Source organism: Cibotium barometz, chromosome 17 (assembly GCF_041138505.1).
Source record: "Cibotium barometz isolate CiBa-2024 chromosome 17, ASM4113850v1, whole genome shotgun sequence".
In the NCBI taxonomy this organism is placed as follows: domain Eukaryota; kingdom Viridiplantae; phylum Streptophyta; class Polypodiopsida; order Cyatheales; family Cibotiaceae; genus Cibotium; species Cibotium barometz.
The window spans coordinates 20,709,453-20,736,625 of NC_141062.1; the positions used below are offsets into that span (position 1 = coordinate 20,709,453).

The 27,173-nt window shown below is 40.9% G+C and overlaps 2 protein-coding genes across 2 annotated transcripts; both read right to left on the bottom strand.

The window, feature by feature from the left end:
• Positions 1-3,205: 3,205 nt before the first annotated feature.
• LOC147629767 (microbial Terpene synthase-like protein 13) lies at positions 3,206-4,315 on the bottom strand. The gene has a single exon (XM_086810982.1). The coding sequence runs from the start codon at positions 4,313-4,315 to the stop codon at positions 3,206-3,208; it is 1,110 nt and encodes a 369-aa protein (XP_086667108.1).
• A 7,849-nt stretch (positions 4,316-12,164) lies between these two features.
• Positions 12,165-13,274, bottom strand: LOC147629768 (microbial Terpene synthase-like protein 13). Its single transcript, XM_086810984.1, has one exon. It carries the CDS (start codon positions 13,272-13,274, stop codon positions 12,165-12,167), a length of 1,110 nt encoding a protein of 369 aa, XP_086667110.1.
• Between the last annotated feature and the right edge of the window lie 13,899 nt (positions 13,275-27,173).

Consider the following 27,173-nt stretch of genomic DNA (forward strand, 5'->3'; position numbering starts at 1 on the left):
TTCATCACTCGTCCAACGCGAATGAATCAAGGAAATGATTCGGTTTGGGTAGTGGTTGACAGATTGACCAAGATGGTCAAGTTTATAGCTATTAAGAAGACGGTCAAAACACCTGAGTTAGCTAGTTTGTTTATCGAGCATCTCTACAAACTATATGGCCTGCCCATAGATATAGTCTCTGATTAAGATAGGAAATTCAATATCCACTTTCGGAGTGAATTCTTCAAAAGTTTAGAAACTACTCTGAGTATGAGTACGACACACCATCCGTAGTTGTCAGACAGAAAAGAGTAACCAAGTGTTCGAAGATATGCTTCGAGCATATGTTAGCAAAAGCCAATCCAATTATGAGGAGTATCTGTCGCATTTAGAGTTTGCTTATAACAGTTCAAAACATTCGGCGTCTAGATTTAGTCCATTCATGTTGATGCATGGTTTCCAGCTGCTGATGTAGTCTCCTATAGCCGTAGGGCTATAGAAGGAGAAGCTACAATCTATCAAGGAGTTCCTTGAAGATATACAAGATATGTTGCACAGATATATATATAATATCTCGTAATAGTCTCTCTCTCTCTCTCTCTCTCTCTCTCTCTCTCACACACACACACACACACACTCAGTCATTCTCTCTTTAACTCTCTCAAACTCTCCTATGCTCTCTAACTCTCTCTATTTCTCTTAAACTAGCCAAAACTCTCTCTCTCTCTCTCTCTCTAGGGTTAGCTATTCAAATTTTTAAAGGGCGGTGTGGTGCCTAGGGGGTAATTCAAAGTACATGTAACATAGCACATGAATTAATGAAGATAGGTTGCTCACAAGGCCCTTCCCTTGTGGTTCTTCCCCAACTAGTCAATCATCTTCTTCTTGTGTCCATAATCTTGGCATATCGGGATCAGACGTACTAAGAAATTGAGTTATATATACAAATGATTCTTGAACAAGACATCCCACTGCCATACTACCTTCAGGGACGAGCTCTTTGATGAACAAATCCTTTAAGTTTCTTCATAAATCTCTCTAACAAAAACATCCATCGGCTATGGACAACCCCAGCCACAACAATTTCATCAACCACATGAACTAGCAAGTGCAATTAAATGGTTAAAATACTTGTTGGAAAGTATTTCTCAGCCAATGTGTCTCTACTAATCTCTTTCCTTGATATCCAACGTACCACTGCACCAATTTTGTAAATTGTTGCTCTAATGTCATCGTTGAGGCAATCCTTGATGGCTATAGGAAGATGAATTGCAAGAATATGTGCCAATCATGACTCTTCAAGCCACTAAGCTCATTGTCCTTTGTAAATGCTCCCTTCAAGAAATACATGCATCCTATAGGGGTACGAAACTCACGAATGCACTTCTTTACACACCGTTGCTCATCCTTTGTCATGACCCAAGGTGCTTTTGGTAGCTTCACCTTTCCATCTGCTCTATTTTGGGCCCATAAGTGGTGCATGAATTGAACCTCTTGTAAATCATCTCGTTGTGCCTTGCTCTCCTTTGCTCCTGTGATGGTTTTTCGAAGCACCTCGGCTATATTCTTGAAAATGTGCATTGGGTCAAGAAGATGGTTCACTAAAAGGTAATTCTAGTATGGAAGTTGATGAAAATGGATAGACGCTTCATTCCTGGAGGTGTATAGGTTGGATCCAGCTCTCATAAGGTCCTCCAATCACTGCTCTACCATATGCAAGGAGACCTCTCTATAAATCCCTCATGCAAAGGATGGTCCACTGGGAGATACTTCTTGTGGCCCTCGCATACTATCTTCTTCATAGATTTTGAGTATCGAGCCTCAAGTTGCGGCCCGCATAATGGACATCCATTATACCCTGACACTGAAAGCCCTATAGAACATCAAAAAAGATTGTATAGCAGGTAAGTTTGGATGATAATTGTGACTTAATATGTTAACAAGCTACAGTATTACTTGAGCACTCTCCATAGCCAGGCCAATCATGCATAGTCCACATAAGTATTCCTCTCAATGTTAGTGCACGTTGTCCAAACCTCTTGGAAATATCATGAACTTCAATGCCCTCCCATAGAACACGAAGCTCCTCAACTAAAGGGACTAAATACACATCCATGTTCTTCACCTTGTACTTTCCAGGAACTATCAAAGACAATAAAAGATGTCCTTTTTTTATCGCTAGCCATGGTGGAAGATTATAGTTAACTAGACAAACAGGCCATGTACTCCATGATGAACTTCATAGACCAAATGGATTCACTTCATCCATGGCTAGTCCGAGTCGAATATGGCGAGCCTCCTCCTGAAAGGCTACCCACTTCTCTTTAATGTGCTTCCATGCAGGGGAATCTATTGGCACATGCATAACACCATCCGTGGACCTAGTGTTTACAGTGCCAAGTTATCAATCCTGCAATGGATTTACACTTGAACATTGTTTTCATCCGAGGGATCATGGGAAAGTGTCGTAAAACTTTTGCTGGTACCCTTTCTCCTTGCACATTTTGTCTATATCTCGATGTACCATAATGAGGACATTGTAATGCGTTGTTATATTCTTGTCGATAAAGAATACAATCATTTGGACAAGCATGGTGTGTGTTGTAGTCCATGCAAATCGCGTGCAACATTGCTTTTGCTCGACTACGGTCCACTGGCATCTCATTATCTTCTGGAAATATTTGATGTTTCAATAAGAAGTGAAAAAGAAAACTCAAAAGAAAGCCCATCCTAGCAAGGGGACTTTTCCCTACCCATGGATGCTCTTCAGAGCAACAGAACACTTCTCCTTAGTAGAAGCTCTCTCTACCCAACTAACCTCCTCCTGGCTAACTATACAAGGAACAAATCCAAGCAACCTATCTTCATTAATCCATCTCTCATTACATACATCCTCTCACGACGACGGCCAATGGTAGAACCAAAGAAAGAAATTCAGCAGATACCTAGCCATTTGATCAAGGTTTGTGAGCAAAACAACAAAGATCCAAAAAAGAGGAAATAGCATCCTTATATATCTTAATTTTAAGTGAGGAGAAGAAAACTTTAGAGTCAACAACAGAAATGCATTTTTGGATAAAATCCTTGCTTTATTAGCTTTAGCGAGTGCAGCTTTAGTTAAAACATGCCTTGCATTAGCCCACCCATTGCTAAAATTGATAAGGGGACGTCTCATTATTAATCAGAGCAGCTTACTGCAAAGCCAAATAGATCTGAGAAGAATCATTCAGTTGAATAGGCAACTTCTTTTTCTTAAGATGGAGGAGAGGCCACCTGCTCTGCAGCACAGCGGAAGCACGACGCCTTGTGGGGAGCAGGTGTGCGAGTAGCGGGCTGTCTGGTAAGACCATTCCACGTTGCCTGCCATTAATAGTCCCAGCCCCCGCAGGTAGGCTTCCACTCCAGGCTTCTCTACGAGGCTTGACTTCTGGGCCTCGGCCATCAGCTGCGCACTCAGCTTGTCCACCTCCTCCACCATGCGCACAGCCTCCCACACCGCGTCCGCAAAAGTGAACCCTGGCGCGGCCTCGCGTGCCCGGAAGATCACAGATGGCAGGTTGAAGTAGTCCCCATGGCTCACCTCAGCTTCAAAAGAGAACAGATCATTGTACAGCGCGACATGATCCACCACTGCGTCGTGCAGCTGCAGCAGCAGCTCGCTTTCTAGCGTCTCCTCGTCCAGCTCGATGTGGAGGCCGTATTCCAGCAGGATGAGGCATGACGGAACTAACGAAGCGGGCCGGCGTATCACTTTGACGTACTCGTCGACACCTGGAACGCGCCCAGTGCTCCGGAATCGAGCTTGGATCATGTTGGCATCAACGTAGCGTCTGGTGGCCTGCAGGAAGCGAGACTGCATTTTGAGAGGCATGTCTCTGGAGATGTCCTTCCAGATGTCATGCAGGGCAGCAAGCCCTTTTTGGATATTGCGGGTTTCCGAGACTGCTTCTACGGTGCTGTCCGCAGCAGCTGAGAGGTGAAGATCGAGGGTTTGGCCAGCAAAGCATGCGAGGATGAGGTTGCGGCGTGGTTGCCAGACATGATCAGTGGCACAGCCACGAATAGAGAGATTGTCATCATCGGTGTCAGTGAGGAAGAACCAGCTCACCAACTTGGTGATCGGAACTAACCGCTGCGCTGCGCATTGGGCATAGCTGACGCTGCAGAAGAAAGGAAGCAAGCAGTCACGAAGGAACTGGGCAGCTTCAGGGGAAGCGGGCGCCGCAGTGGCCAGGATCCAGGGGTCGCACTCCGCTTTGATGATCTCGTACTCGGGATGCAGCATGGGCTGGAAAGAGCAGGCAGGGACCCAGTCGTATGTTTCGCTAGGCTCCATAGAGAATGAATGCTATGAAGTGGAACTTGAACTGGTGATATTTTGAGAGGCTACAGAAGATGATGATGATGTGTAGAGAGGCGAGTAAATTATGTGTGTGAGAAGGCTACCGATGATGCCCTTCTTTTTAATAAGCGGTCGGGTCGATCACCATCAATAATTAGGTCGGCTCACGACTCCTTTTTCACATCATCGTGTCTCTTCTCTCTCGAAAGTCTGTCTTTTTTTAAGGAATTTTCGAAGAAAATTCACTGACTCCCATTCTAATTAGGTGGGCTCACGACTCCTCCTCCACATCATCGTGTCTCTTCTCTCGAAAGTCTATGTTTTTTAGAATTTTCGAAGAAAATTCACTGACTCAACGTTTTTTTTCTTTTCTTTTTTCCAAGGAAACTTCTAAACACAGAGTGCTGAGAAGCCTGAGATTCTTACTTGCATCATATGGCCACCCCGTGCGAATTACAATGTGCTGAATTGTTGTTAACACTCTGGTTTCCAAGGAATGGGTTGTCTTCTTGGACAACATGATTTGGATTTCTCTTTTGTGCCATGTAAGCTCAATGGAGGTATAAAATATTTACTTGGCTTATCAAGTCTTATATTTGAGCCACAAAATAATCGACTCAAGGCCCATTTATGATTTTTTTTAAAAAAAATACTTAAAATTTCCTTGAAACTACTTGAGAGCGCTTGTGGAGGAAGCATTTGCCTATCGTAAAAGTTTTGGACAAAAAAACATTTTTAAACTTACTAAAATAGTATAAAAATATATTAATAACCTTATCTTCAAGGAGACTTGTATAAAACGCGCGTCTTTTATTGATAAAAGGTACATGGCTTATATTCATATAGTTAGTTTTTTTAATTGCATTTGTAGAGCTCAAAATACTATTTAAGGTATTTTGAACGTAAACTTTTAAAATTATAACTTTCGTACAAATAATCACGACGATGAAGAACTATGTTTTTAAAATTTTTTACACTTGATACATATTTTTTCCACTAATATCTTATGTTGAGAGTATTTCCTCGCTAGGAATTTCTTTGAGACAATATCATAGAAAAGAAATGAATTTTTTCTAAAACTCTTAAAAAGCTACAAAAGTAATCTTACAAGACTAATATAAATTTGAGTTTGAGTATCTTTTATGTATACATTAATCCTTAGTAGTACTCATTTCTTGCCCAAATCATGGACTAAATATTTTTGCTACTATGAAATGCCCTTGTTTGGTATTAGGGTCCCTAGGACTAGACGACTCTTAGGAAATGAGCTAGTTTAATTAATTAGGACTTTTTGGGTAATTAGAGCCTAGTTATGAAAAAAGGGTTAGGACAAGATGTTCACGTTCTTTTTTTCCACTGGTGGATAAGCTTAGGTGATTATCCTTTTTTTATTGCATTTTAGAGAGAAAGAAAGAGAGGGTGCTTCAAATTTGCTTCTTTGTGTAGAGTTTCTAGAGAGAAATAATAGTTTGAAGATTGCGTTGCTTCTAAATTAACCAGAAGAAGAAGAAGAACTGACAAAATTCTCATCACATCAAGCACCACATAAGATAGAGAAGCTTGATAACTGCATAGTGAGAATGCGAGACGAGGAGGAAACAAGTGAGAGAAAGACAAAGGAAACAAGTGAGAGAAAGAGAAAGGAAAGTGGTAATTTAATAGTGTCTCCTCCATAACAAATACACCAGTTGTGCCAGCCAACTATAGTACCCTCACTACAACATTTCACGACTCCTTCTCCACATCATCATCGTGTCTCTTCTCTCGAAAGTCAATGTGTTTTAGAATTTTCAAAGAAAATTCATTGACTCAACGTTTTTTTTTTTGGGAATTTTCAAGGAAACTTAGAAGCCTCTAAACACATAGTACAGTTTGCTATGCTGAGAAGCCTGAGACTCTTGCTTGCGAATTACAATCAACGCTGAATTATTTTTAACACTTTGGTTTCCAAGGAATTGGGTGTCTTCTTGGACACTTGCTCAAGTCTCTCTCTCTTCTTAATTCTAAAGAGAGGAGTGCAAACAATAATCCATCTACAAGCAATTGAAATTCATTGTCATTTTAACGTGAAAAATTCCCCTTGTGGCCTCCCCTCTCTCTCCTCTCACACTCAGCTTTGTAATGTCAATTGTTACGTTCAAACAATTTCCTCGGTAAGAAATCCAAAATAGCCAGCCCACACTAAAAGGATAGATTCAATAAAGGCGACACTTTTGAAAGATTTTTTTAAAGTAGGCTATATACTTAGTCGAGTGTATGCATTAGTCACCGTTGTAATGCCATTTCGGGACACAATATGTCCTAATATCTTGGCCGGGCTTACCATGAATTTGCATTTCTCAAAGTTTAGACATATGCAATAAAGGTGGCACTTTTGAAAGATTTATTTTCAAGTGAGCTATATGCTTAACGCACTTAGTTCAGTGTATGCACAAGGCATCCATGAAGATTTCAAGAAAAACCCTAAGGTATTCCTTGAAAGCATGACACATCAATCTTTGAAAAGTTACATGAGCATTAGTCAAGCCAAAAGGCATAACCTTGTAAGCAAATGCTTCCCACTCAATGGTGAATGATGTCTTGTGCCAATCTACAGGGTGTATTGAGACATGGCTATCGCAGGAAAAAGCATCTAAAAAGCTATATTCTGCCTTACCTACTACTCATTTGAGCACATGATCTATGAGAGGGAGAGGGTAGATGCATTGACCTTTCTCAAGTTCTCGCAAAGAAAAAGTTTGCCATTCTTTTTGGGTACAACTACAATGGGAGACACCGATTCAGTATGCTCAATTTCAATAATCAAATTTGTATCTATGAGCTTATTAAGCTCCCCTTTGATCTTTTCTATGAAGGTTTGGCTATACACATAAGGCCCTTTGTTTGGACACTCCCTTCACATCCTTGTGTTACGTAGCTCATAGCAGCTATAGGAGGCTCGAGCCCATCCACAGGAGCGTGGACGGCAAGCGAGCTAGGGTTCAGGAGTGAGGGCGCATGGGATAGAGATCCATGGGCAGCTGGGCATGTGTGGGCAGGAAGACCCTTATACATTCTCGACAATGGGGATGCTATCCCCATTCTCTCTCAAGCTGGATGGTGATCCATAGCCTCATCTCCTCCTCCACAAGTGTCGTTTCCACACCAGTTACGTGAGTATAACATTGGTATCAGAGCGAGGTACCAACCCGCGTGAACAGGGGTTGGACCCACCTTAATCATTTGGGGTCCAATCATTGGAAGGACCTTATCTTTTTTTGTTTGTGGAGCAGCACGACAAGGGGGAGAGGAATGATGGAAGCTTGAGTGGAGGAGGAGGAGGAAGGAGGGAGCACGCTCATGCACCTCAACCGCTGCCACCATCTTATCTCTCTCTTACCTGCTCTTAACTGCAACCATACTCAGGGGATAAAAAGGGCACCATACTCTGTCTCTCTCGTTTGCTCTCTACAGCACAATCTACGCGGGAGAGGTGCAGACCTCTTAGGTAGCACCAAGGCTGGCCGGCATACTAAAGAGGGCTGCGTGCGACAACAGCGGGCAAGGCAAGGCGGGCAAGGACAAAAGCAGCTATGCCAAACTCAATAAATGGCAACAACGTCGACGTCAACAAAAATGACGCATACCCCCAGCCAGCGCGAGGATAGTAAACTCATTCATTTGCTTGCTATGGAGGGGCTGCACAGTCGTCAGCCACGAGTCGACGGCCACCCGCAGCTATAATAGCCAGATTCTCTCCATCTTGCACCGCGTTGGTGTTGCACCTCCCCACAATAGTGCGTCGTGCCGGGGTGCTCCTTTTCCTCGATATCGACATCGATCGCGTGACCGCACCATAGTGCGCAGGTCGTCCCTTTGAGTACTCTCGCTACAGAACCTAGGAGCTTGCCCCAACGACACCGCAAAGCTTCACCATGGATTTTGCCAAGTTCAATAGCCTGCACACTCTACGGGATTGGGTGACTACTTTCCATCAACTTGCACTATTTTTATTTATTATTTATCATTCTTTTCTGCATTTATTTCACTATCTACACAAAATATAAATAAAAAGAACAAGACCTAGTAAAATCTAGATTCCAATCATGAGCGAGGGTAGGTCACCAACTGTGTGGTGGTTTAGAGGGTTTCTTTGGGATGCTTTCCTTCGTTTCAGGCCTACCAGGGCCGAACTTGACTGCATGAGTCAAGCTATCTCTTCCCGCTGGATTGAGATAGGATTATTGCCTTTGAGCTTGCGAGAGCCCAAATAGACTCCTGTGTTGACATAGCTCACGACATTGCCTTGTCCGAAGATGACCCCGTAGGTCCATCCTAGCGATGGACGACACTTAATTTGGGGGCCATCAGCCCTCAAAGGCCAATGATGATGAGTATGACCACTCCACCAACAATCTCTTTGACGAGGAGAAATACGGAGTGTATCCTCTGAAACTGATGACATTGATGAGGAAAAGATTGACATCTCTAGGGGGTCCCTTGCTAGGTTATTTGCCTATGCACTAGCCAAAGGACAATTTTACTAGCCTAGTTTGTTCAAGGACATCCAAGGTCAATAAGCATGAGCGCCTCAAGGTTGGAGGTTTACTACAACCATTGGATATTCCTAGAGGGAAATGGGAGAGTATTTCCATGGATTTCATCACTCGTCCAACGCGAATGAATCAAGGAAATGATTCGGTTTGGGTAGTGGTTGACAGATTGACCAAGATGGTCAAGTTTATAGCTATTAAGAAGACGGTCAAAACACCTGAGTTAGCTAGTTTGTTTATCGAGCATCTCTACAAACTAGATGGCCTGCCCATAGATATAGTCTCTGATTAAGATAGGAAATTCAATATCCACTTTCGGAGTGAATTCTTCAAAAGTTTAGAAACTACTCTGAGTATGAGTACGACACACCATCCGTAGTTGTCAGACAGAAAAGAGTAACCAAGTGTTCGAAGATATGCTTCGAGCATATGTTAGCAAAAGCCAATCCAATTATGAGGAGTATCTGTCGCATTTAGAGTTTGCTTATAACAGTTCAAAACATTCGGCGTCTAGATTTAGTCCATTCATGTTGATGCATGGTTTCCAGCTGCTGATGTAGTCTCCTATAGCCGTAGGGCTATAGAAGGAGAAGCTACAATCTATCAAGGAGTTCCTTGAAGATATACAAGATATGTTGCACAGATATATATATAATATCTCGTAATAGTCTCTCTCTCTCTCTCTCTCTCTCTCTCTCTCTCTCACACACACACACACACACTCAGTCATTCTCTCTTTAACTCTCTCAAACTCTCCTATGCTCTCTAACTCTCTCTATTTCTCTTAAACTAGCCAAAACTCTCTCTCTCTCTCTCTCTCTAGGGTTAGCTATTCAAATTTTTAAAGGGCGGTGTGGTGCCTAGGGGGTAATTCAAAGTACATGTAACATAGCACATGAATTAATGAAGATAGGTTGCTCACAAGGCCCTTCCCTTGTGGTTCTTCCCCAACTAGTCAATCATCTTCTTCTTGTGTCCATAATCTTGGCATATCGGGATCAGACGTACTAAGAAATTGAGTTATATATACAAATGATTCTTGAACAAGACATCCCACTGCCATACTACCTTCAGGGACGAGCTCTTTGATGAACAAATCCTTTAAGTTTCTTCATAAATCTCTCTAACAAAAACATCCATCGGCTATGGACAACCCCAGCCACAACAATTTCATCAACCACATGAACTAGCAAGTGCAATTGAATGGTTAAAATACTTGTTGGAAAGTATTTCTCAGCCAATGTGTCTCTACTAATCTCTTTCCTTGATATCCAACGTACCACTGCACCAATTTTGTAAATTGTTGCTCTAATGTCATCGTTGAGGCAATCCTTGATGGCTATAGGAAGATGAATTGCAAGAATATGTGCCAATCATGACTCTTCAAGCCACTAAGCTCATTGTCCTTTGTAAATGCTCCCTTCAAGAAATACATGCATCCTATAGGGGTACGAAACTCACGAATGCACTTCTTTACACACCGTTGCTCATCCTTTGTCATGACCCAAGGTGCTTTTGGTAGCTTCACCTTTCCATCTGCTCTATTTTGGGCCCATAAGTGGTGCATGAATTGAACCTCTTGTAAATCATCTCGTTGTGCCTTGCTCTCCTTTGCTCCTGTGATGGTTTTTCGAAGCACCTCGGCTATATTCTTGAAAATGTGCATTGGGTCAAGAAGATGGTTCACTAAAAGGTAATTCTAGTATGGAAGTTGATGAAAATGGATAGACGCTTCATTCCTGGAGGTGTATAGGTTGGATCCAGCTCTCATAAGGTCCTCCAATCACTGCTCTACCATATGCAAGGAGACCTCCCTATAAATCCCTCATGCAAAGGATGGTCCACTGGGAGATACTTCTTGTGGCCCTCGCATACTATCTTCTTCATAGATTTTGAGTATCGAGCCTCAAGTTGCGGCCCGCATAATGGACATCCATTATACCCTGACACTGAAAGCCCTATAGAACATCAAAAAAGATTGTATAGCAGGTAAGTTTGGATGATAATTGTGACTTAATATGTTAACAAGCTACAGTATTACTTGAGCACTCTCCATAGCCAGGCCAATCATGCATAGTCCACATAAGTATTCCTCTCAATGTTAGTGCACGTTGTCCAAACCTCTTGGAAATATCATGAACTTCAATGCCCTCCCATAGAACACGAAGCTCCTCAACTAAAGGGACTAAATACACATCCATGTTCTTCACCTTGTACTTTCCAGGAACTATCAAAGACGATAAAAGATGTCCTTTTTTTATCGCTAGCCATGGTGGAAGATTATAGTTAACTAGACAAACAGGCCATGTACTCCATGATGAACTTCATAGACCAAATGGATTCACTTCATCCATGGCTAGTCCAATTCGAATATGGCGAGCCTCCTCCTGAAAGGCTACCCACTTCTCTTCAATGTGCTTCCATGCAGGGGAATCTATTGGCACATGCATAACACCATCCGTGGACCTAGTGTTTACAGTGCCAAGTTATCAATCCTGCAATGGATTTACACTTGAACATTGTTTTAATCCGAGGGATCATGGGAAAGTGTCGTAAAACTTTTGCTGGTACCCTTTCTCCTTGCACATTTTGTCTATATCTCGATGTACCATAATGTGGACATTGTAATGCGTTGTTATATTCTTGTCGATAAAGAATACAATCATTTGGACAAGCATGGTGTGTGTTGTAGTCCATGCAAATCGCGTGCAACATTGCTTTTGCTCGACTACGGTCCACTGGCATCTCATTATCTTCTGGAAATATTTGATGTTTCAATAAGAAGTGAAAAAGAAAACTCAAAAGAAAGCCCATCCTAGCAAGGGGACTTTTCCCTACCCATGGATGCTCTTCAGAGCAACAGAACACTTCTCCTTAGTAGAAGATCTCTCTACCCAACTAACCTCCTCCTGGCTAACTATACAAGGAACAAATCCAAGCAACCTATCTTCATTAATCCATCTCTCATTACATACATCCTCTCACGACGACGGCCAATGGTAGAACCAAAGAAAGAAATTCAGCAGATACCTAGCCATTTGATCAAGGTTTGTGAGCAAAACAACAAAGATCCAAAAAAGAGGAAATAGCATCCTTATATATCTTAATTTTAAGTGAGGAGAAGAAAACTTTAGAGTCAACAACAGAAATGCATTTTTGGATAAAATCCTTGCTTTATTAGCTTTAGCGAGTGCAGCTTTAGTTAAAACATGCCTTGCATTAGCCCACCCATTGCTAAAATTGATAAGGGGACGTCTCATTATTAATCAGAGCAGCTTACTGCAAAGCCAAATAGATCTGAGAAGAATCATTCAGTTGAATAGGCAACTTCTTTTTCTTAAGATGGAGGAGAGGCCACCTGCTCTGCAGCACAGCGGAAGCACGACGCCTTGTGGGGAGCAGGTGTGCGAGTAGCGGGCTGTCTGGTAAGACCATTTCACGTTGCCTGCCATTAATAGTCCCAGCCCCCGCAGGTAGGCTTCCACTCCAGGCTTCTCTACGAGGCTTGACTTCTGGGCCTCGGCCATCAGCTGCGCACTCAGCTTGTCCACCTCCTCCACCATGCGCACAGCCTCCCACACCGCGTCCGCAAAAGTGAACCCTGGCGCGGCCTCGCGTGCCCGGAAGATCACAGATGGCAGGTTGAAGTAGTCCCCATGGCTCACCTCAGCTTCAAAAGAGAACAGATCATTGTACAGCGCTACATGATCCACCACTGCGTCGTGCAGCTGCAGCAGCAGCTCGCTTTCTAGCGTCTCCTCGTCCAGCTCGATGTGGAGGCCGTATTCCAGCAGGATGAGGCATGACGGAACTAACGAAGCGGGCCGGCGTATCACTTTGACGTACTCGTCGACACCTGGAACGCGCCCAGTGCTCCGGAATCGAGCTTGGATCATGTTGGCATCAACGTAGCGTCTGGTGGCCTGCAGGAAGCGAGACTGCATTTTGAGAGGCATGTCTCTGGAGATGTCCTTCCAGATGTCATGCAGGGCAGCAAGCCCTTTTTGGATATTGCGGGTTTCCGAGACTGCTTCTACGGTGCTGTCCGCAGCAGCTGAGAGGTGAAGATCGAGGGTTTGGCCAGCAAAGCATGCGAGGATGAGGTTGCGGCGTGGTTGCCAGACATGATCAGTGGCACAGCCACGAATAGAGAGATTGTCATCATCGGTGTCAGTGAGGAAGAACCAGCTCACCAACTTGGTGATCGGAACTAACCGCTGCGCTGCGCATTGGGCATAGCTGACGCTGCAGAAGAAAGGAAGCAAGCAGTCACGAAGGAACTGGGCAGCTTCAGGGGAAGCGGGCGCCGCAGTGGCCAGGATCCAGGGGTCGCACTCCGCTTTGATGATCTCGTACTCGGGATGCAGCATGGGCTGGAAAGAGCAGGCAGGGACCCAGTCGTATGTTTCGCTAGGCTCCATAGAGAATGAATGCTATGAAGTGGAACTTGAACTGGTGATATTTTGAGAGGCTACAGAAGATGATGATGATGTGTAGAGAGGCGAGTAAATTATGTGTGTGAGAAGGCTACCGATGATGCCCTTCTTTTTAATAAGCGGTCGGGTCGATCACCATCAATAATTAGGTCGGCTCACGACTCCTTTTTCACATCATCGTGTCTCTTCTCTCTCGAAAGTCTGTCTTTTTTTAAGGAATTTTCGAAGAAAATTCACTGACTCCCATTCTAATTAGGTGGGCTCACGACTCCTCCTCCACATCATCGTGTCTCTTCTCTCGAAAGTCTATGTTTTTTAGAATTTTCGAAGAAAATTCACTGACTCAACGTTTTTTTTCTTTTCTTTTTTCCAAGGAAACTTCTAAACACAGAGTGCTGAGAAGCCTGAGATTCTTACTTGCATCATATGGCCACCCCGTGCGAATTACAATGTGCTGAATTGTTGTTAACACTCTGGTTTCCAAGGAATGGGTTGTCTTCTTGGACAACATGATTTGGATTTCTCTTTTGTGCCATGTAAGCTCAATGGAGGTATAAAATATTTACTTGGCTTATCAAGTCTTATATTTGAGCCACAAAATAATCGACTCAAGGCCCATTTATGATTTTTTTAAAAAAAAATACTTAAAATTTCCTTGAAACTACTTGAGAGCGCTTGTGGAGGAAGCATTTGCCTATCGTAAAAGTTTTGGAAAAAAAAACATTTTTAAACTTACTAAAATAGTATAAAAATATATTAATAACCTTATCTTCAAGGAGACTTGTATAAAACGCGCGTCTTTTATTGATAAAAGGTACATGGCTTATATTCATATAGTTAGTTTTTTTAATTGCATTTGTAGAGCTCAAAATACTATTTAAGGTATTTTGAACGTAAACTTTTAAAATTATAACTTTCTTACAAATAATCACGACGATGAAGAACTATGTTTTTAAAATTTTTTACACTTGATACATATTTTTTCCACTAATATCTTATGTTGAGAGTATTTCCTCGCTAGGAGTTTCTTTGAGACAATATCATAGAAAAGAAATGAATTTTTTCTAAAACTCTTAAAAAGCTACAAAAGTAATCTTACAAGACTAATATAAATTTGAGTTTGAGTATCTTTTATGTATACATTAATCCTTAGTAGTACTCATTTCTTGCCCAAATCATGGACTAAATATTTTTGCTACTATGAAATGCCCTTGTTTGGTATTAGGGTCCCTAGGACTAGACGACTCTTAGGAAATGAGCTAGTTTAATTAATTAGGACTTTTTGGGTAATTAGAGCCTAGTTATGAAAAAAGGGTTAGGACAAGATGTTCACATTCTTTTTTTCCGCTGGTGGATAAGCTTAGGTGATTATCCTTTTTTTATTGCATTTTAGAGAGAAAGAAAGAGAGGGTGCTTCACATTTGCTTCTTTGTGTAGAGTTTCTAGATAGAAATAATAGTTTGAAGATTGTGTGGCTTCTAAATTAACCAGAAGAAGAAGAAGAACTGACAAAATTCTCATCACATCAAGCACCACATAAGACAGAGAAGCTTGAAAACTGCATAGTGAGAATGCGAGAAGAGGAGGAAACAAGTCAGAGAAAGAGAAAGGAAACAAGTGAGAGAAAGAGAAAGGAAAGTGGTAATTTAATAGTGTCTCCTCCATAACAAATACACCAGTTGTTCCAGCCAACTATAGTACCCTCACTACAACATTTCACGACTCCTTCTCCACATCATCATCGTGTCTCTTCTCTCGAAGGTCAATGTGTTTTAGAATTTTCAAAGAAAATTCATTCACTTAACATTTTTTTGTGGAATTTTCAAGCAAACTTAGAAGCCTCTAAACACAGTACAGTTTGCTATGCTGAGAAGCCTGAGACTCTTGCTTGCGAATTACAATCAACGCTGAATTATTTTTAACACTTTTGTTTCCAAGGAATTGGGTGTCTTCTTGGACACTTGCTCAAGTCTCTCTCTCTCTTCTCAATTCTAAAGAGAGGAGTGCAAACAATAATCCATCTACAAGCAATTGAAATTCATTGTCGTTTTAACGTGAAAAATTTCCCTTGTGGCCTCCCCTCTCTCTCCTCTCACACTCAGCTTTGTAATGTCAATTGTTACGTTCAAACAATTTCCTCGGTAAGAAATCCAAAATAGCCAGCCCACACTAAAAGGATAGATTCAATAAAGGCGACACTTTTGAAAGATTTTTTTAAAGTAGGCTATATACTTAGTCGAGTGTATGCATTAGTCACCGTTGTAATGCAATTTCGGGACACAATATGTCCTAATATCTTGGCCGGGCTTACCATGAATTTGCATTTCTCAAAGTTTAGACATATGCAATAAAGGTGGCACTTTTGAAAGATTTATTTTCAAGTGAGCTATATGCTTAACGCACTTAGTGCAGTGTATGCACAAGGCATCCATGAAGATTTCAAGAAAAACCCTTAGGTATTCCTTGAAAGCATGACACATCAATCTTTGAAAGTTACATGAGCATTAGTCAAGCCAAAAGGCATAACCTTGTAAGCAAACACTTCCCACTCAATGGTGAATGATGTCTTGTGCCAATCTACAGGGTGTATTGAGACATGGCTATCGCATGAAAAAGCATCTAAAAATCTATATTCTGCCTTACCTACTACTCATTCGATCACATGATCTATGAGAGGGAGAGGGTAGATGCATTGACCTTTCTCAAGTTCTCGCAAAGAAAAAGTTTGCCATTCTTTTTGGGTACAACTACAATGGGAGACACCGATTCAGTATGCTCAATTTCAATAGTCAAATTTGTATCTATGAGCTTATTAAGCTCCCCTTTGATCTTTTCTATGAAGGTTTGGCTATACACATAAGGCCCTTTATTTGGACACTCCCTTCAAATCCTTGTGTTACGTAGCTCGTAGCAGCTATAGGAGGCTCGAGCCCATCCATAGGAGCGTGGACGGCAAGCGAGCTAGGGTTCAGGAGTGAGGGCGCATGGGACAGAGATCCATGGGCAGCTGGGCATGTGTGGGCAGGAAGACCCTTATACGTTCTTGGCAATGGGGATGCTATCCCCATTCTCTCTTAAGCTGGATGGTGATCCATAGCCTCATCTCCTCCTCCACAAGTGTCGTTGCCACACCAGTTACGTGAGTATAACATTGGTATCAGAGCAAGGTACCAACCCGCGTGAACAGGGGTTGGACCCACCTTAATCATTTGGGGTCCAATCATTGGGAGGACCTTATATTTTTTTGTGTGTGGAGCAGCACGACAAGGGGGAGAGGAATGATGGAAGCTTGTGTGGAGGAGGAGGAGGAAGGAGGGAGCACGCTCATGCACCTCAACCGTTGCCGCCATCTTATCTCTCTCTTACCTGCTCTTAACTGCAACCATACCCGGGGGAGAAAAAAGGCACCATACTCTCTCTCTCGTTTGCTCTCTACAGCACAATCTACGCGGGAGAGGTGCAGACCTCTTAGGTAGCACCAAGGCTGGCCGGCATACTAAAGAGGGCTGCGTGGGACAACAGCGGGCAAGGCAAGGCAAGCAAGGACAAAAGCAGCTATGCCAAACTCAATAAATGGCAACAACGCCGACGTCAACAAAAATGATGCATACCCCCAGCCAGCGCGAGGATAGTAAACTCATTCATTTGCTTGCTGTGGAGGGGCTGCACAATCCTCAACCACCAGTCGACGGCCACCCACAGCTATAATAGCCAGATTCTTTTTGCCAGATTCTCTCCATCTTGCACCGCAGTTGGTGTTGCACCTCCCCACAATAGTGCGTCGCGCCGGGGTGCTCCTTTTCCTCGATATCGACATCGATCGCATGACTGCACCATACTGCGCAGGTCGTCCCTTTGAGTAGTCTCGCTATAGAGCCTAGGAGCTTGCCCCAACGACACCGCAAAGCTTCACCACGGATTTCGCCAAGTTCAATAGCCTGCACACTCTACGGGATTGGGTGACTACTTTCCATCAACTTGCCCTATTTTTATTTATTATTTATCATTCTTTTCTGCATTTATTTCACTATCTACAAAAAATATAAATAAAAAGAACAAGACCTAGTAAAATCTAGATTCCAATCATGAGCGGGGGTAGGTCACCAACTGTGTGGTGGTTTAGAGGGTTTCTTTGGGATGCTTTTCTTCGTTTCAGGCCTACCAGGGCCGAACTTGACTGCATGAGTCAAGTTGTCTCTTCCCGCTGGATTGAGATAGGATTATTGCCTTTGAGCTTGCGAGAGCCCAAACAGACTCCTGTGTTGACATAGCTCACGACATTGCCTTGTCCGAAGATGACCCCGTAGGTCCATCCTAGCGATGGACGACACTTGATTTGGGGGCGATCAGCCCTCAAAGGCTGATGATGATGAGTATGACCACTCCACCAACAATCTCCTTGACGAGGAGAAATACGGAGTGTATCCTCTGAAACTGATGACATTGATGAGGAAAAGATTGACATCTCTAGGGGGTCCCTTGCTAGGTTATTTGCCTATGCACTAGTCAAATGACAATTTTACTAGCCTAGTTTGTTCAAGGACGTCCAAGGTCAATAAGCATGAGCGCCTCAAGGTTGGAGGTTTACTACAACCATTGGATATTCCTAGAGGGAAATAGGAGAGTATTTCCATGGATTTCATCACTCGTCCAACGCGAATGAATCAAGGAAATGATTCGGTTTGGGTAGTGGTTGACAGATTGACCAAGATGGTCAAGTTTATAGCTATTAAGAAGACGGTCAAAACACCTGAGTTAGCTAGTTTGTTTATCGAGAATCTCTACAAACTATATGGCTTGCCCATAGATATAGTCTCTGATTAAGATAGGAAATTCAATATCCACTTTCGGAGTGAATTCTTCAAAAGGTTAGAAACTACTCTGAGTATGAGTACGACACACCATCCGTAGTTGTCAGACAGAAAAGAGTAACCAAGTGTTCGAAGATATGCTTCGAGCATATGTTAGCAAAAGCCAATCCAATTATGAGGAGTATCTGTCGCATTTAGAGTTTGCTTATAACAGTTCAAAACATTCGGCATCTAGATTTAGTCCATTCATGTTGATGCATGGTTTCCAGCTGCTGCTGATGCAGTCTCCTATAGCCGTAGGGCTATAGAAGGAGAAGCTACAATCTATCAAGGAGTTCCTTGAAGATATACAAGATATGTTGCACAGATATATATATAATATCTCGTAATAGTCTCTCTCTCTCTCTCTCTCTCTCTCTCTCTCTCTCTCACACACACACACACACTCAGTCATTCTCTCTTTAACTCTCTCAAACTCTCCTATGCTCTCTAACTCTCTCTATTTCTCTTGAACTAGCCAACTCTCTCTCTCTCTCTCTCTAACACTCACACACTCTCTACATTTCTCTCTTTAACACTCGTTCCTAATTCCATCAATTTTGCAACCAATGGAGTGGATTAGTATCCCTTAACCTCTAGCTTATTTAACTCCACTAGCAATGGAACCACTCACCTCCCAGCCTGGACACCAATGGAGAGTCGTGGTCTGCATAGGGAGTGAAGCTCGCATAGTTCTTGTTGTATTGAGCATCGAGGAGCTAGCGGTGATGAGTCTGGCTAGGGCACGAAAGCATCCCTAAAGGAGAGTATGAAAGGTCAAGTGGTCCAAAGGGAGGTGGCCTTCCAATATCCACCCAATTCCTAACACTCAAGAGAGCTATGGAAAGATCAAGATATGGAGAAGCTTACCCTTCTTTTAGCCTATCGTGCTAATTCTTGTTAGTTCTAGGTCAAGTCCTGCAAGTAAGTACTCTAATGTTATGAGAATATATTTTAAGCTCTCTTAGAAATATTATTCTACCCTCTTAGATAACGTGAAAATGCTTGGATTATCCTTGCATCATGCCAAATAATGTTAATAGCATGGATGATGCCATTATAAAAATTAATATTTTTTTGTACATTTACGTATGATTGGGCCCTCCAATGTTTGTTATAATTGGTTTGTATGGATGTGTGATTCTTGGGTTGCTTATGCCTGGCAAACATGTGTGTAGTGATGGTTAGAATACTTATGGAATATTTGTTTACCAATTTACTATTAGCTATTTTATAGGTGAAGATAATTCAGAAGATTGAGGAGGATACACATAATTTTATTTGTTGACACACATTTTTGTAAGCAAGCTTTGTATCTACATGTGCTAACTTGTGCACATTTTGATTTATGTTGAAAGTTTAAATTTATAACCTTAGACTTGAACTTTAATACTTTTCTAAAGTGTGATATGCTTTAACCCTAACCTTAATTTATGGACACTCTATTTTGAGCTTAAGAGAGTGCTGTGCAAGTAAAAGTATCTTTTTGTATTTTTGGAGGCTATGGGCTACTTTGGAATGAAAAAAAATATGTAAATACTCATGTGAGGGGAGAGACCACACACAAGAGGGGAAAATTGCACCCAATGTTGAGTTGTTTTCATGAGCTAAGTATTTTACATGTAACTTGTGGTTTTTGATGAGTTGATTAGGTTGAATAACATATTTTCTTACAAGTCTCTATTTTCCTAGAAGTCCTATAAGTGTCCGTGTCAGTGGTATCAAAGCCATGGGTCTCGGAAGATGGAGGCAAGAATTAAAAATTTGAAAGCATAAATCAAAGGTTTCAAGAGTTGCAGGCTTTTATCTAAAGGGCAAAGACCATAAGGTAAAGGAAATGGTAAACCACTCTACATAACCATAAAACCATCCTTTTTCTTGAAAAGTGATTTTCAAAATTTCTAAACCTCTTGTTAATCTGTCTGCACAACTAAAATCAGCATACTGGCTCCACTTTCAGATTGCTAAACCACTACCTATGATAGAATTCCATAATGGATAGTGGATACTTGCCCATAAATCAATTTGGAGGAAAAAGCGATTGGCTGTAAATTTCTTGATTAAAAATTTAATTAAGTGGAAAATTCAAGATTTTAAAGGATAATAAAGACTTTGAAATTTTTTTCCTTCTCCTTTCCATCCATGGGCGGCAAATCAGAAGCGCTAGTAGATTCTTTCTCCTTTCTCATAGTCGCATGCAAACTGTGGGTATTACACTCATGAAGAAACCTTTCAAAAACAAGTTTAAGCTTTAAGCTTTGAAAGCTTTAAAGCTTATCAAATTATAAGCTTTTAAATGCTTATAACATTGAAAAGCTTAAGTGACTTATAAGCTAAAAAACTTCATTAGGGAAAATTTGGACTCAAATTGGGCTCTTTAAGAATTTGTACACATTCTCTCTCTACAAAACGGGTGCATGGTGAAATTTTTACAAATCAAGTCATAAGTGATCGGAATTTGGATATTTGAAATCTACTCTTCGAGCATGATGGGCAACATCATCATCAAATTTGGGAACTTATTGAATATGCTAAATTGCCCATCATGCTACATATCATTAGAAAGGTCTCAAAGAGTAGATTCCAAATGTCCAAACTTCGCTCGCTTCTGAGTTGATTTGCAAAAATTTCACAATGAGCCCATTTTTGTAAAGAGAGAATGTGTACAAATTCTTAAAGAGCCCAATTTGAGTCCAAATGTATATTTCTTTAAGCTCTAAAACTCTTCTTAGTCTATATAATAGGGACATTCTGGCTTACTGAATATTTGTAGGAAGAATTATAGAAAAAGTTTATATTTTCCCTTTGAAAAATTAGAAGACTTCTTACAAGTAAAACATTTGGGCATTACCAAATTAGGAAATTTTAAAAAAATAAAAATGGAGATGCTTTTTCAATGCCAGTTTCCTCATCACATCAAGCCTTGGGTAGGATTTTTGAATACTCAAAACAGATTCGAAGTGACTTTAAAAATCTTGCCAAAGTCGACCAAAACTCAAGACTCTTAGTTATGCACGGAATTCATTTGGAATTGGAGTAAAGGATGGTGCTAAGATCAACCTTTGGACAAATGTTTAACCCAAATTCAACATGGTTTAAAAGCAAAGTTTTTTGTTTTTATTAATTTATCCACATCATAAATTGTATTTTCTTTCTTTCTTTATTTGCGATGCCCGATTTACCTGCACAACCCACTATGCAAGTAATTTTATGCACTTCAAGAGCAAATTGCAAGTGAGTGTGAAGTCTGATGCAAGTTAGAGCGACATATGAACCAATTTAAACACAATCTTGACTCTTTCGTCTGTGATGACAAGGAGGAAAGTGATCATGTTAGGCGCACTATGAAAGCCAATTTGCATGCCCAAAGTTCCTGGAAAGACTCATGGATTAGCTCAAAGGCATTCACTTTCTAGAACTATGATGGCAAGAAAGACACACGAGTACACATTTCATGGCTTAGTCAACTGGATTACTATTTTTCAAAATTTCTTAAAAAATGGGCAAGACTAAATGTGCTTATAACCATTTGATTGGAAGTGTTGCTTTGTGATGAAATGTGATCAAGCACGGTAAACATCGACCTATGGCTTGGAAGAAGTTCCAGAAACTTTTTAAAAAACATTTTCTTCCTTCTCAATACAAGACTCAAGCTCATCAATGATGGGATACTTTACGCTAAGTTGAGAAAGAGAATGTCTAAGCTTACATCAACAAATTCTAGAACATTCTATTGCGGGTTCAAATGATCAAATTTATATGGATTGGTTGGGAAGTTGAATGGAAGAAGGGACCTCTGATGGTTTTACTATACATGGGAAGTTATTTTTTAATCAATTTGGAAAATGAAACTTCATCCAAAAGTTAGGGTTTTAAGTGGGTCATTATTTATCAAGGGCAAGTAAAGGCAAGATTTTAGAACCAAGATGGTCTACCATGTGTAGTGTGTAAGTGCAAAGATGAGACAATTAGAGACCTTTTTTAGTATTTCAAGGGAATTCAAAGCATTAGGCTCAAAACATATAGATTCTGTGTAGGAGAATAAAAATTTTAACGTTCAATGCTTGATTTCCTTATTTGGACTAGTGAGGATAGTGAGAAAGCCATGAATAGTTGGTTGTTAATGAAAAGGGTTCCAAAGATGACATAATTGAACACTTTTTAGAATTGCAATGGAATTCAAGGTATTAAGCTCAAAACATAAAGAGTGTGAATGAACCATTCAGAAGTTTAGAAATAGTATTATGTTTGATAGAGAGGAGAAAACTCTAGAAACTCTTGCAAAAGAAGAGCCAAGAAAGGTTAACTTAACTATTAGCAATGATTTTTTAAAGGAAAATTACGAGGAAGAAAATGGCCAACTTTAACCATTAATAACTTGGAGGCCTTTGCCATCTTCACCAATTATGGCACTTGCCTTCAATACACTACCTAGGATTTTTTGGAAGAGAAAATACAAGATGCTTTAACTTTGAAGATTTAGATATGGCAATTGCAGTAAAAGAGTTATAAGCAAAAGAATGAAGAAATTTGGCAAGCAATGGAAAACAGTGTGAAGGTGGTGGAGGACTTTCGCAATAAATTCAATGTGTCAGGATCCTGTGTTATCATGAGGTATGTTCTTTAAAAATAGATCATGTGTTATCATGAGGTATGTTCTTGAAAAATAAAGCTTGTTTGAATTTGAAAGTACACTACTCACACACACTAGATGCAAGGCCAAAAAAAACAAAAACAAAACCATGTGTGATATGATTGCTTGGATTTAATTCCCATGACCAGTGACCATCTTGGAGCAAGAGGAATGATAGGAAATACCAAAAGTTTGGAAGATGCATTAGTAACAATCCATTTTTTTCAAGACAAAAAGATTCCCCTAGTCCTTTCCAAGGTGCCATGGAGCTAAAACCAAATGTTGATGAAAATTGAGCTTTTTCTACCCACACAAGAGGCCCTTTACGGTTCTTATAATTACATTGCTACTTTTTTTTACCATAGGGAGCACCTCATTGCTAACTAAGTTTCAATAAATTAATTTGTCTTCAAATCATATATATATAAATATATAATGTAAAGAATTAACGTAAATGTTCAAATAAATCTCTGAGTGTTAATATTAAATACACGTCCTTTTTTTAACAATTAGAATTTCAAATTCAAAAAATCTTGGTAAGTGTGATTATATTGGGAGGATATGGAGGGCAAGAGAGAATTTTTTGTTTCTATTTTTTGTGTGTGTCAAATAAAACAAAATACCTAAGTGGCCATTGACATAAAATATCAACCATCAAACATAGAAACGTTAACAAGAAAGGGCCTATTCTAGGATTTCTCTTCCTTGGTTCAGGCTAAATGGTCTTAAAAACCATCATTTTCATCCATGCTTCACCCCCACTATAGTAAGGATAAGGAGCGGACAACTCTGTGTGTGCCTTTAGTTGGCATTTGATGAAGATTTCCATTCTATCCCAAAGTCTATAATGCCAACTAAAAGTTCACAAGGCAACAACAGAGTGCTTTCCCTTGAAGTCTCCTCTCCACCATAAGGACTCTCATAGTAGCTAGATGATATGTAATGCTATGTTTTCGTTGGAAACCAGTTGAAGAGAATCCACAGCTCTTCCATTAGCTAATTACACCTAGTGTCATATCCCCAAGCATAATCATACACAAGTATAGGGTATCCCTCATGCATCATAGGAGGAGCATCACTATGTGTTTACCATATACAAGTACATATCCCTCTGTGAAAGTCCCCATGATATCATGTATATGCCCTTCTAATTGTTTCCACATCTTCTTAAGTTACCCTATTGTTCATCTTGTCTCATTGACCTGCTGTCCAGGCGAAGCAGCCTGTGCTCGTAATGTACAAGGGTCTATCCAAAATCCAAAGATCGAAAGTAGCCCCCTCTCTCTCACTAACTAGTGCATAGTCCACCATGCTTTTCCCTCTTGCTATTGTTTTGCATGTGAAATGTCATGTGTTGGGGCATAGTTGCAAATATGACTGTACGGTTTCTACACATCACTCGGGCGAGTGTTCTCCCACAAGCTGTTGTCTCCATAGCAGAGAGGCCTTGAGCCCAAGACCCAATTGAGTAAATTCCATTCTAGCATTTATGTCTCATGCGCTCTTTCCTAAAGGTATCAGTGTTCGTGCTGCTAAGGGATCCGTACAGTCTACTTGCATAGGTCTACTAAGGGATCCGTACAGTCTACTGGTGGAAAAATGTCATAGTAGTTACACTCAGCATGAGAGATGTAGCATCCCAAACCTACATAGTATGTTGTCCCCTGATTGGATTTGTATCCAAGTGCATCTCTTAGGTCTTATGCATATGATACTTGCAGAGTATTGCACCCCGAAACAAGAAGAACTTCGCAAGGCCTATGAGGCATGCTTAGAAGGCTTTGGCTGATTGAGGGAGGACCCTGCCAACCCCCTTTCGCCATGGTGCAAAGGCACCGCGCTCTAGCATCTAGAGTTGGGGAAGAAGAGTAGTCATGACTACAGATTGTCTTTTGCCGAGGATTTCCATGGTGCAAAGGTGCCACTCTAGCATATACAGTCGCGGAAGCAGACATCATCTTTCAAGCAGAGAGTTGCGAGCATGATGCATAGTGAATCCCTTAAGCACAGGGTTATGTTATACACTCTATTCTTTGTACATAAGGCATTCCTCTGCTCTATCCATTTCTCGTCTTTTCATGAACCCCTGCATGGCATCTTCAAGTTGATCAACTTCATTGCATGTAGGATCGTTGCATGTCCTAAGTATTGGTTTTTTATGGCTAGCATACAAAGCTCTTTGTTCTGTGTGAGGGAAAGCCCCCTGCAATGAAATATATAACTACACTGGAAGCAGTCGAAATAAAAGGGACATCTTGCCCACAAAGAGGAGCTACTAAACTTACCGACCTGTTTCTTCTCGTAGTTTGAGTAGTCTTGGGGATCCTTGTTGTAGGTCCTTTCTCCTGAGAGAGAGTGCTAGAGGTGGAAGCGAGCATCACATGGTAGGCTTGTGCTAGTCTTTTAGGATCCAACATTAGTTTTCTCTGTAAAGAGTTTGGTGTTGGCTTTCAGCAAAGTGTTTATTGTGCCTGTCTTTCTGAAACTTGTGTAGCCTGCCTTTTTGTGAGCACAGTCTAGGCCGATGCCCAACTCCCCTTGCCTTGGGCTAGAGAGAGACTTTAACCTCACTAGCAATAATGAAACTAGATGCCCTTAATCACCAATTCTTTACACCATTGGTTTCCTACATTCGTATCATGGTGCAAACACAAACTTTACAAACTTAGATATGCTTCAACCTCAGAAGTTCACATTCATGCACAAAAAAGAGATGCACCCATAAGAAACAATCGTTGATGATGCATGTAGAGCTCTTGTGCCTATGTGCTAGGGTTTTAAAAGTAGAGAAAGAAGATAACAACGAATTGAACACACACAGCACACACAATAGCCCTAGAACTACTTATTTCTAATACATACAAGAACAAGGTGTTACAACTATAATTTTTGTTAAAAGATGACTGCGGTGACTGTAGACCACAGTTCGCAGCCCAATGCTTTGCTGAAGTTTCCCCTTGATTAGCCCTTGCACCAGAGAGTCACACAAGGTGTTACAATTGTATTTGAAGTACACGAGATGACTGTGATTGTAGACCACAGTTTGCAGCCCAATGCTCTGCTGAAGTTTCCCCTTGATCAGCCCTTGCACTAGGTGCCATCCTATATTAATGATGTCAGCCTGTTCTGAGGACAGCTCAGGACATGCTCCTACTAGCCAACTGCACCATCAAATGACTAGCTCCCACATGGCACATGTGCTTGCCATTATGCTGGCCATTGGCTCTTGTCGACTCCTACATGCCAGCTACCTGAGGTGTCACATTTTCCCCCACCTGGATTGCAGTTGTCCTCAATTGCACACTACCCACATAAAATGCCCTCTCATACAAGGAAAGGAAACGATCCAAGCAAACCTCATCCATAACACCCAAGATCCTGAACACTCTGAAACCACTTTATGTATGTAGTTCACTGAGTCGGGTGTGAACACTAATTGGGAACCATCTCGTAATTAACACTGAGAGCATTTACAAAACGAAAACAACACAAGGTCTCCAAATGTCCAAACTCCACTCACTTCTGAGTTGATTTGTAAAAATTTCACCATGAGCCCATTTATGTAGAGAGAGAATGTGTACAAATTCTTAAATGTCCAAACTCCACTCACTTCTAAGTTGATTTGTAAAATTTTCACCAATGAGCCCATTTTTGTAGAGAGAGAATGTGTACAAATTCTTAAAGAGACTAATTTGAGTCCAAATCTCCCCCAATGTATATTTCTTTAAGCTCTAAAACTCTTCTTAGTCTACAAAAAAGAAGAAGAAGAGAGGGAGCTCTACAAAAGGGACATTCCAGCTTGTTGAATAGAAAAATTATAGAAATAGTTTATATTTTCCCATCGCAAAATTGGAAGACTTCTTACATGTAAAAATTTTGGGCATTACCAAAGGAGATCAAAAATAAAATTTTTTTGGAGATGCTTCTTCAATGCAACTTTCCTCATCACATCAAGCCTTGGATAGGATTTTTGGATACTCGATGGATTCGAAGTAACTTTAAAAATCTTGCCAAAGTCCACCAAATCTCAAGACTCTTAGTTATGCATAGAATTCATTCGGAATTGGAGTAAAGGATGGTGCTAAGATCAACCTTTTGACAAATTTTGAACTCAAATTCAACACGGTTCAAGAGAAAAGCTTTTCGTTTTTATTTATTTATCCACATCATAAATTGTGTTTTCTTTATTTATTTATTTTCAATGGCCAATTTACCTGCACAACCCACTATGGAAGAGTAATTTTTTGCACTTTTAAGAGCAAATTGCAAGTGAGCGTGAAGTACGATGCAAGTTAAAGCGACATGAAGCGTTCTAAGCACAAGGCTGACTCTTTCGATTCTAACAAGGAGGAAAGTGGTCATGTTAGGCGCACTATCAAAGCTACTTTGCATGCCCAAAGT

What these genes read in the sequence shown, in the direction of transcription:
- LOC147629767 (XM_086810982.1), bottom strand. Translation starts at nt 4,315, where the DNA reads ATGGAGCCTAGCGAAACATACGACTGGGTCCCTGCCTGCTCTTTCCAG.
- LOC147629768 (XM_086810984.1), bottom strand. Translation starts at nt 13,274, where the DNA reads ATGGAGCCTAGCGAAACATACGACTGGGTCCCTGCCTGCTCTTTCCAG.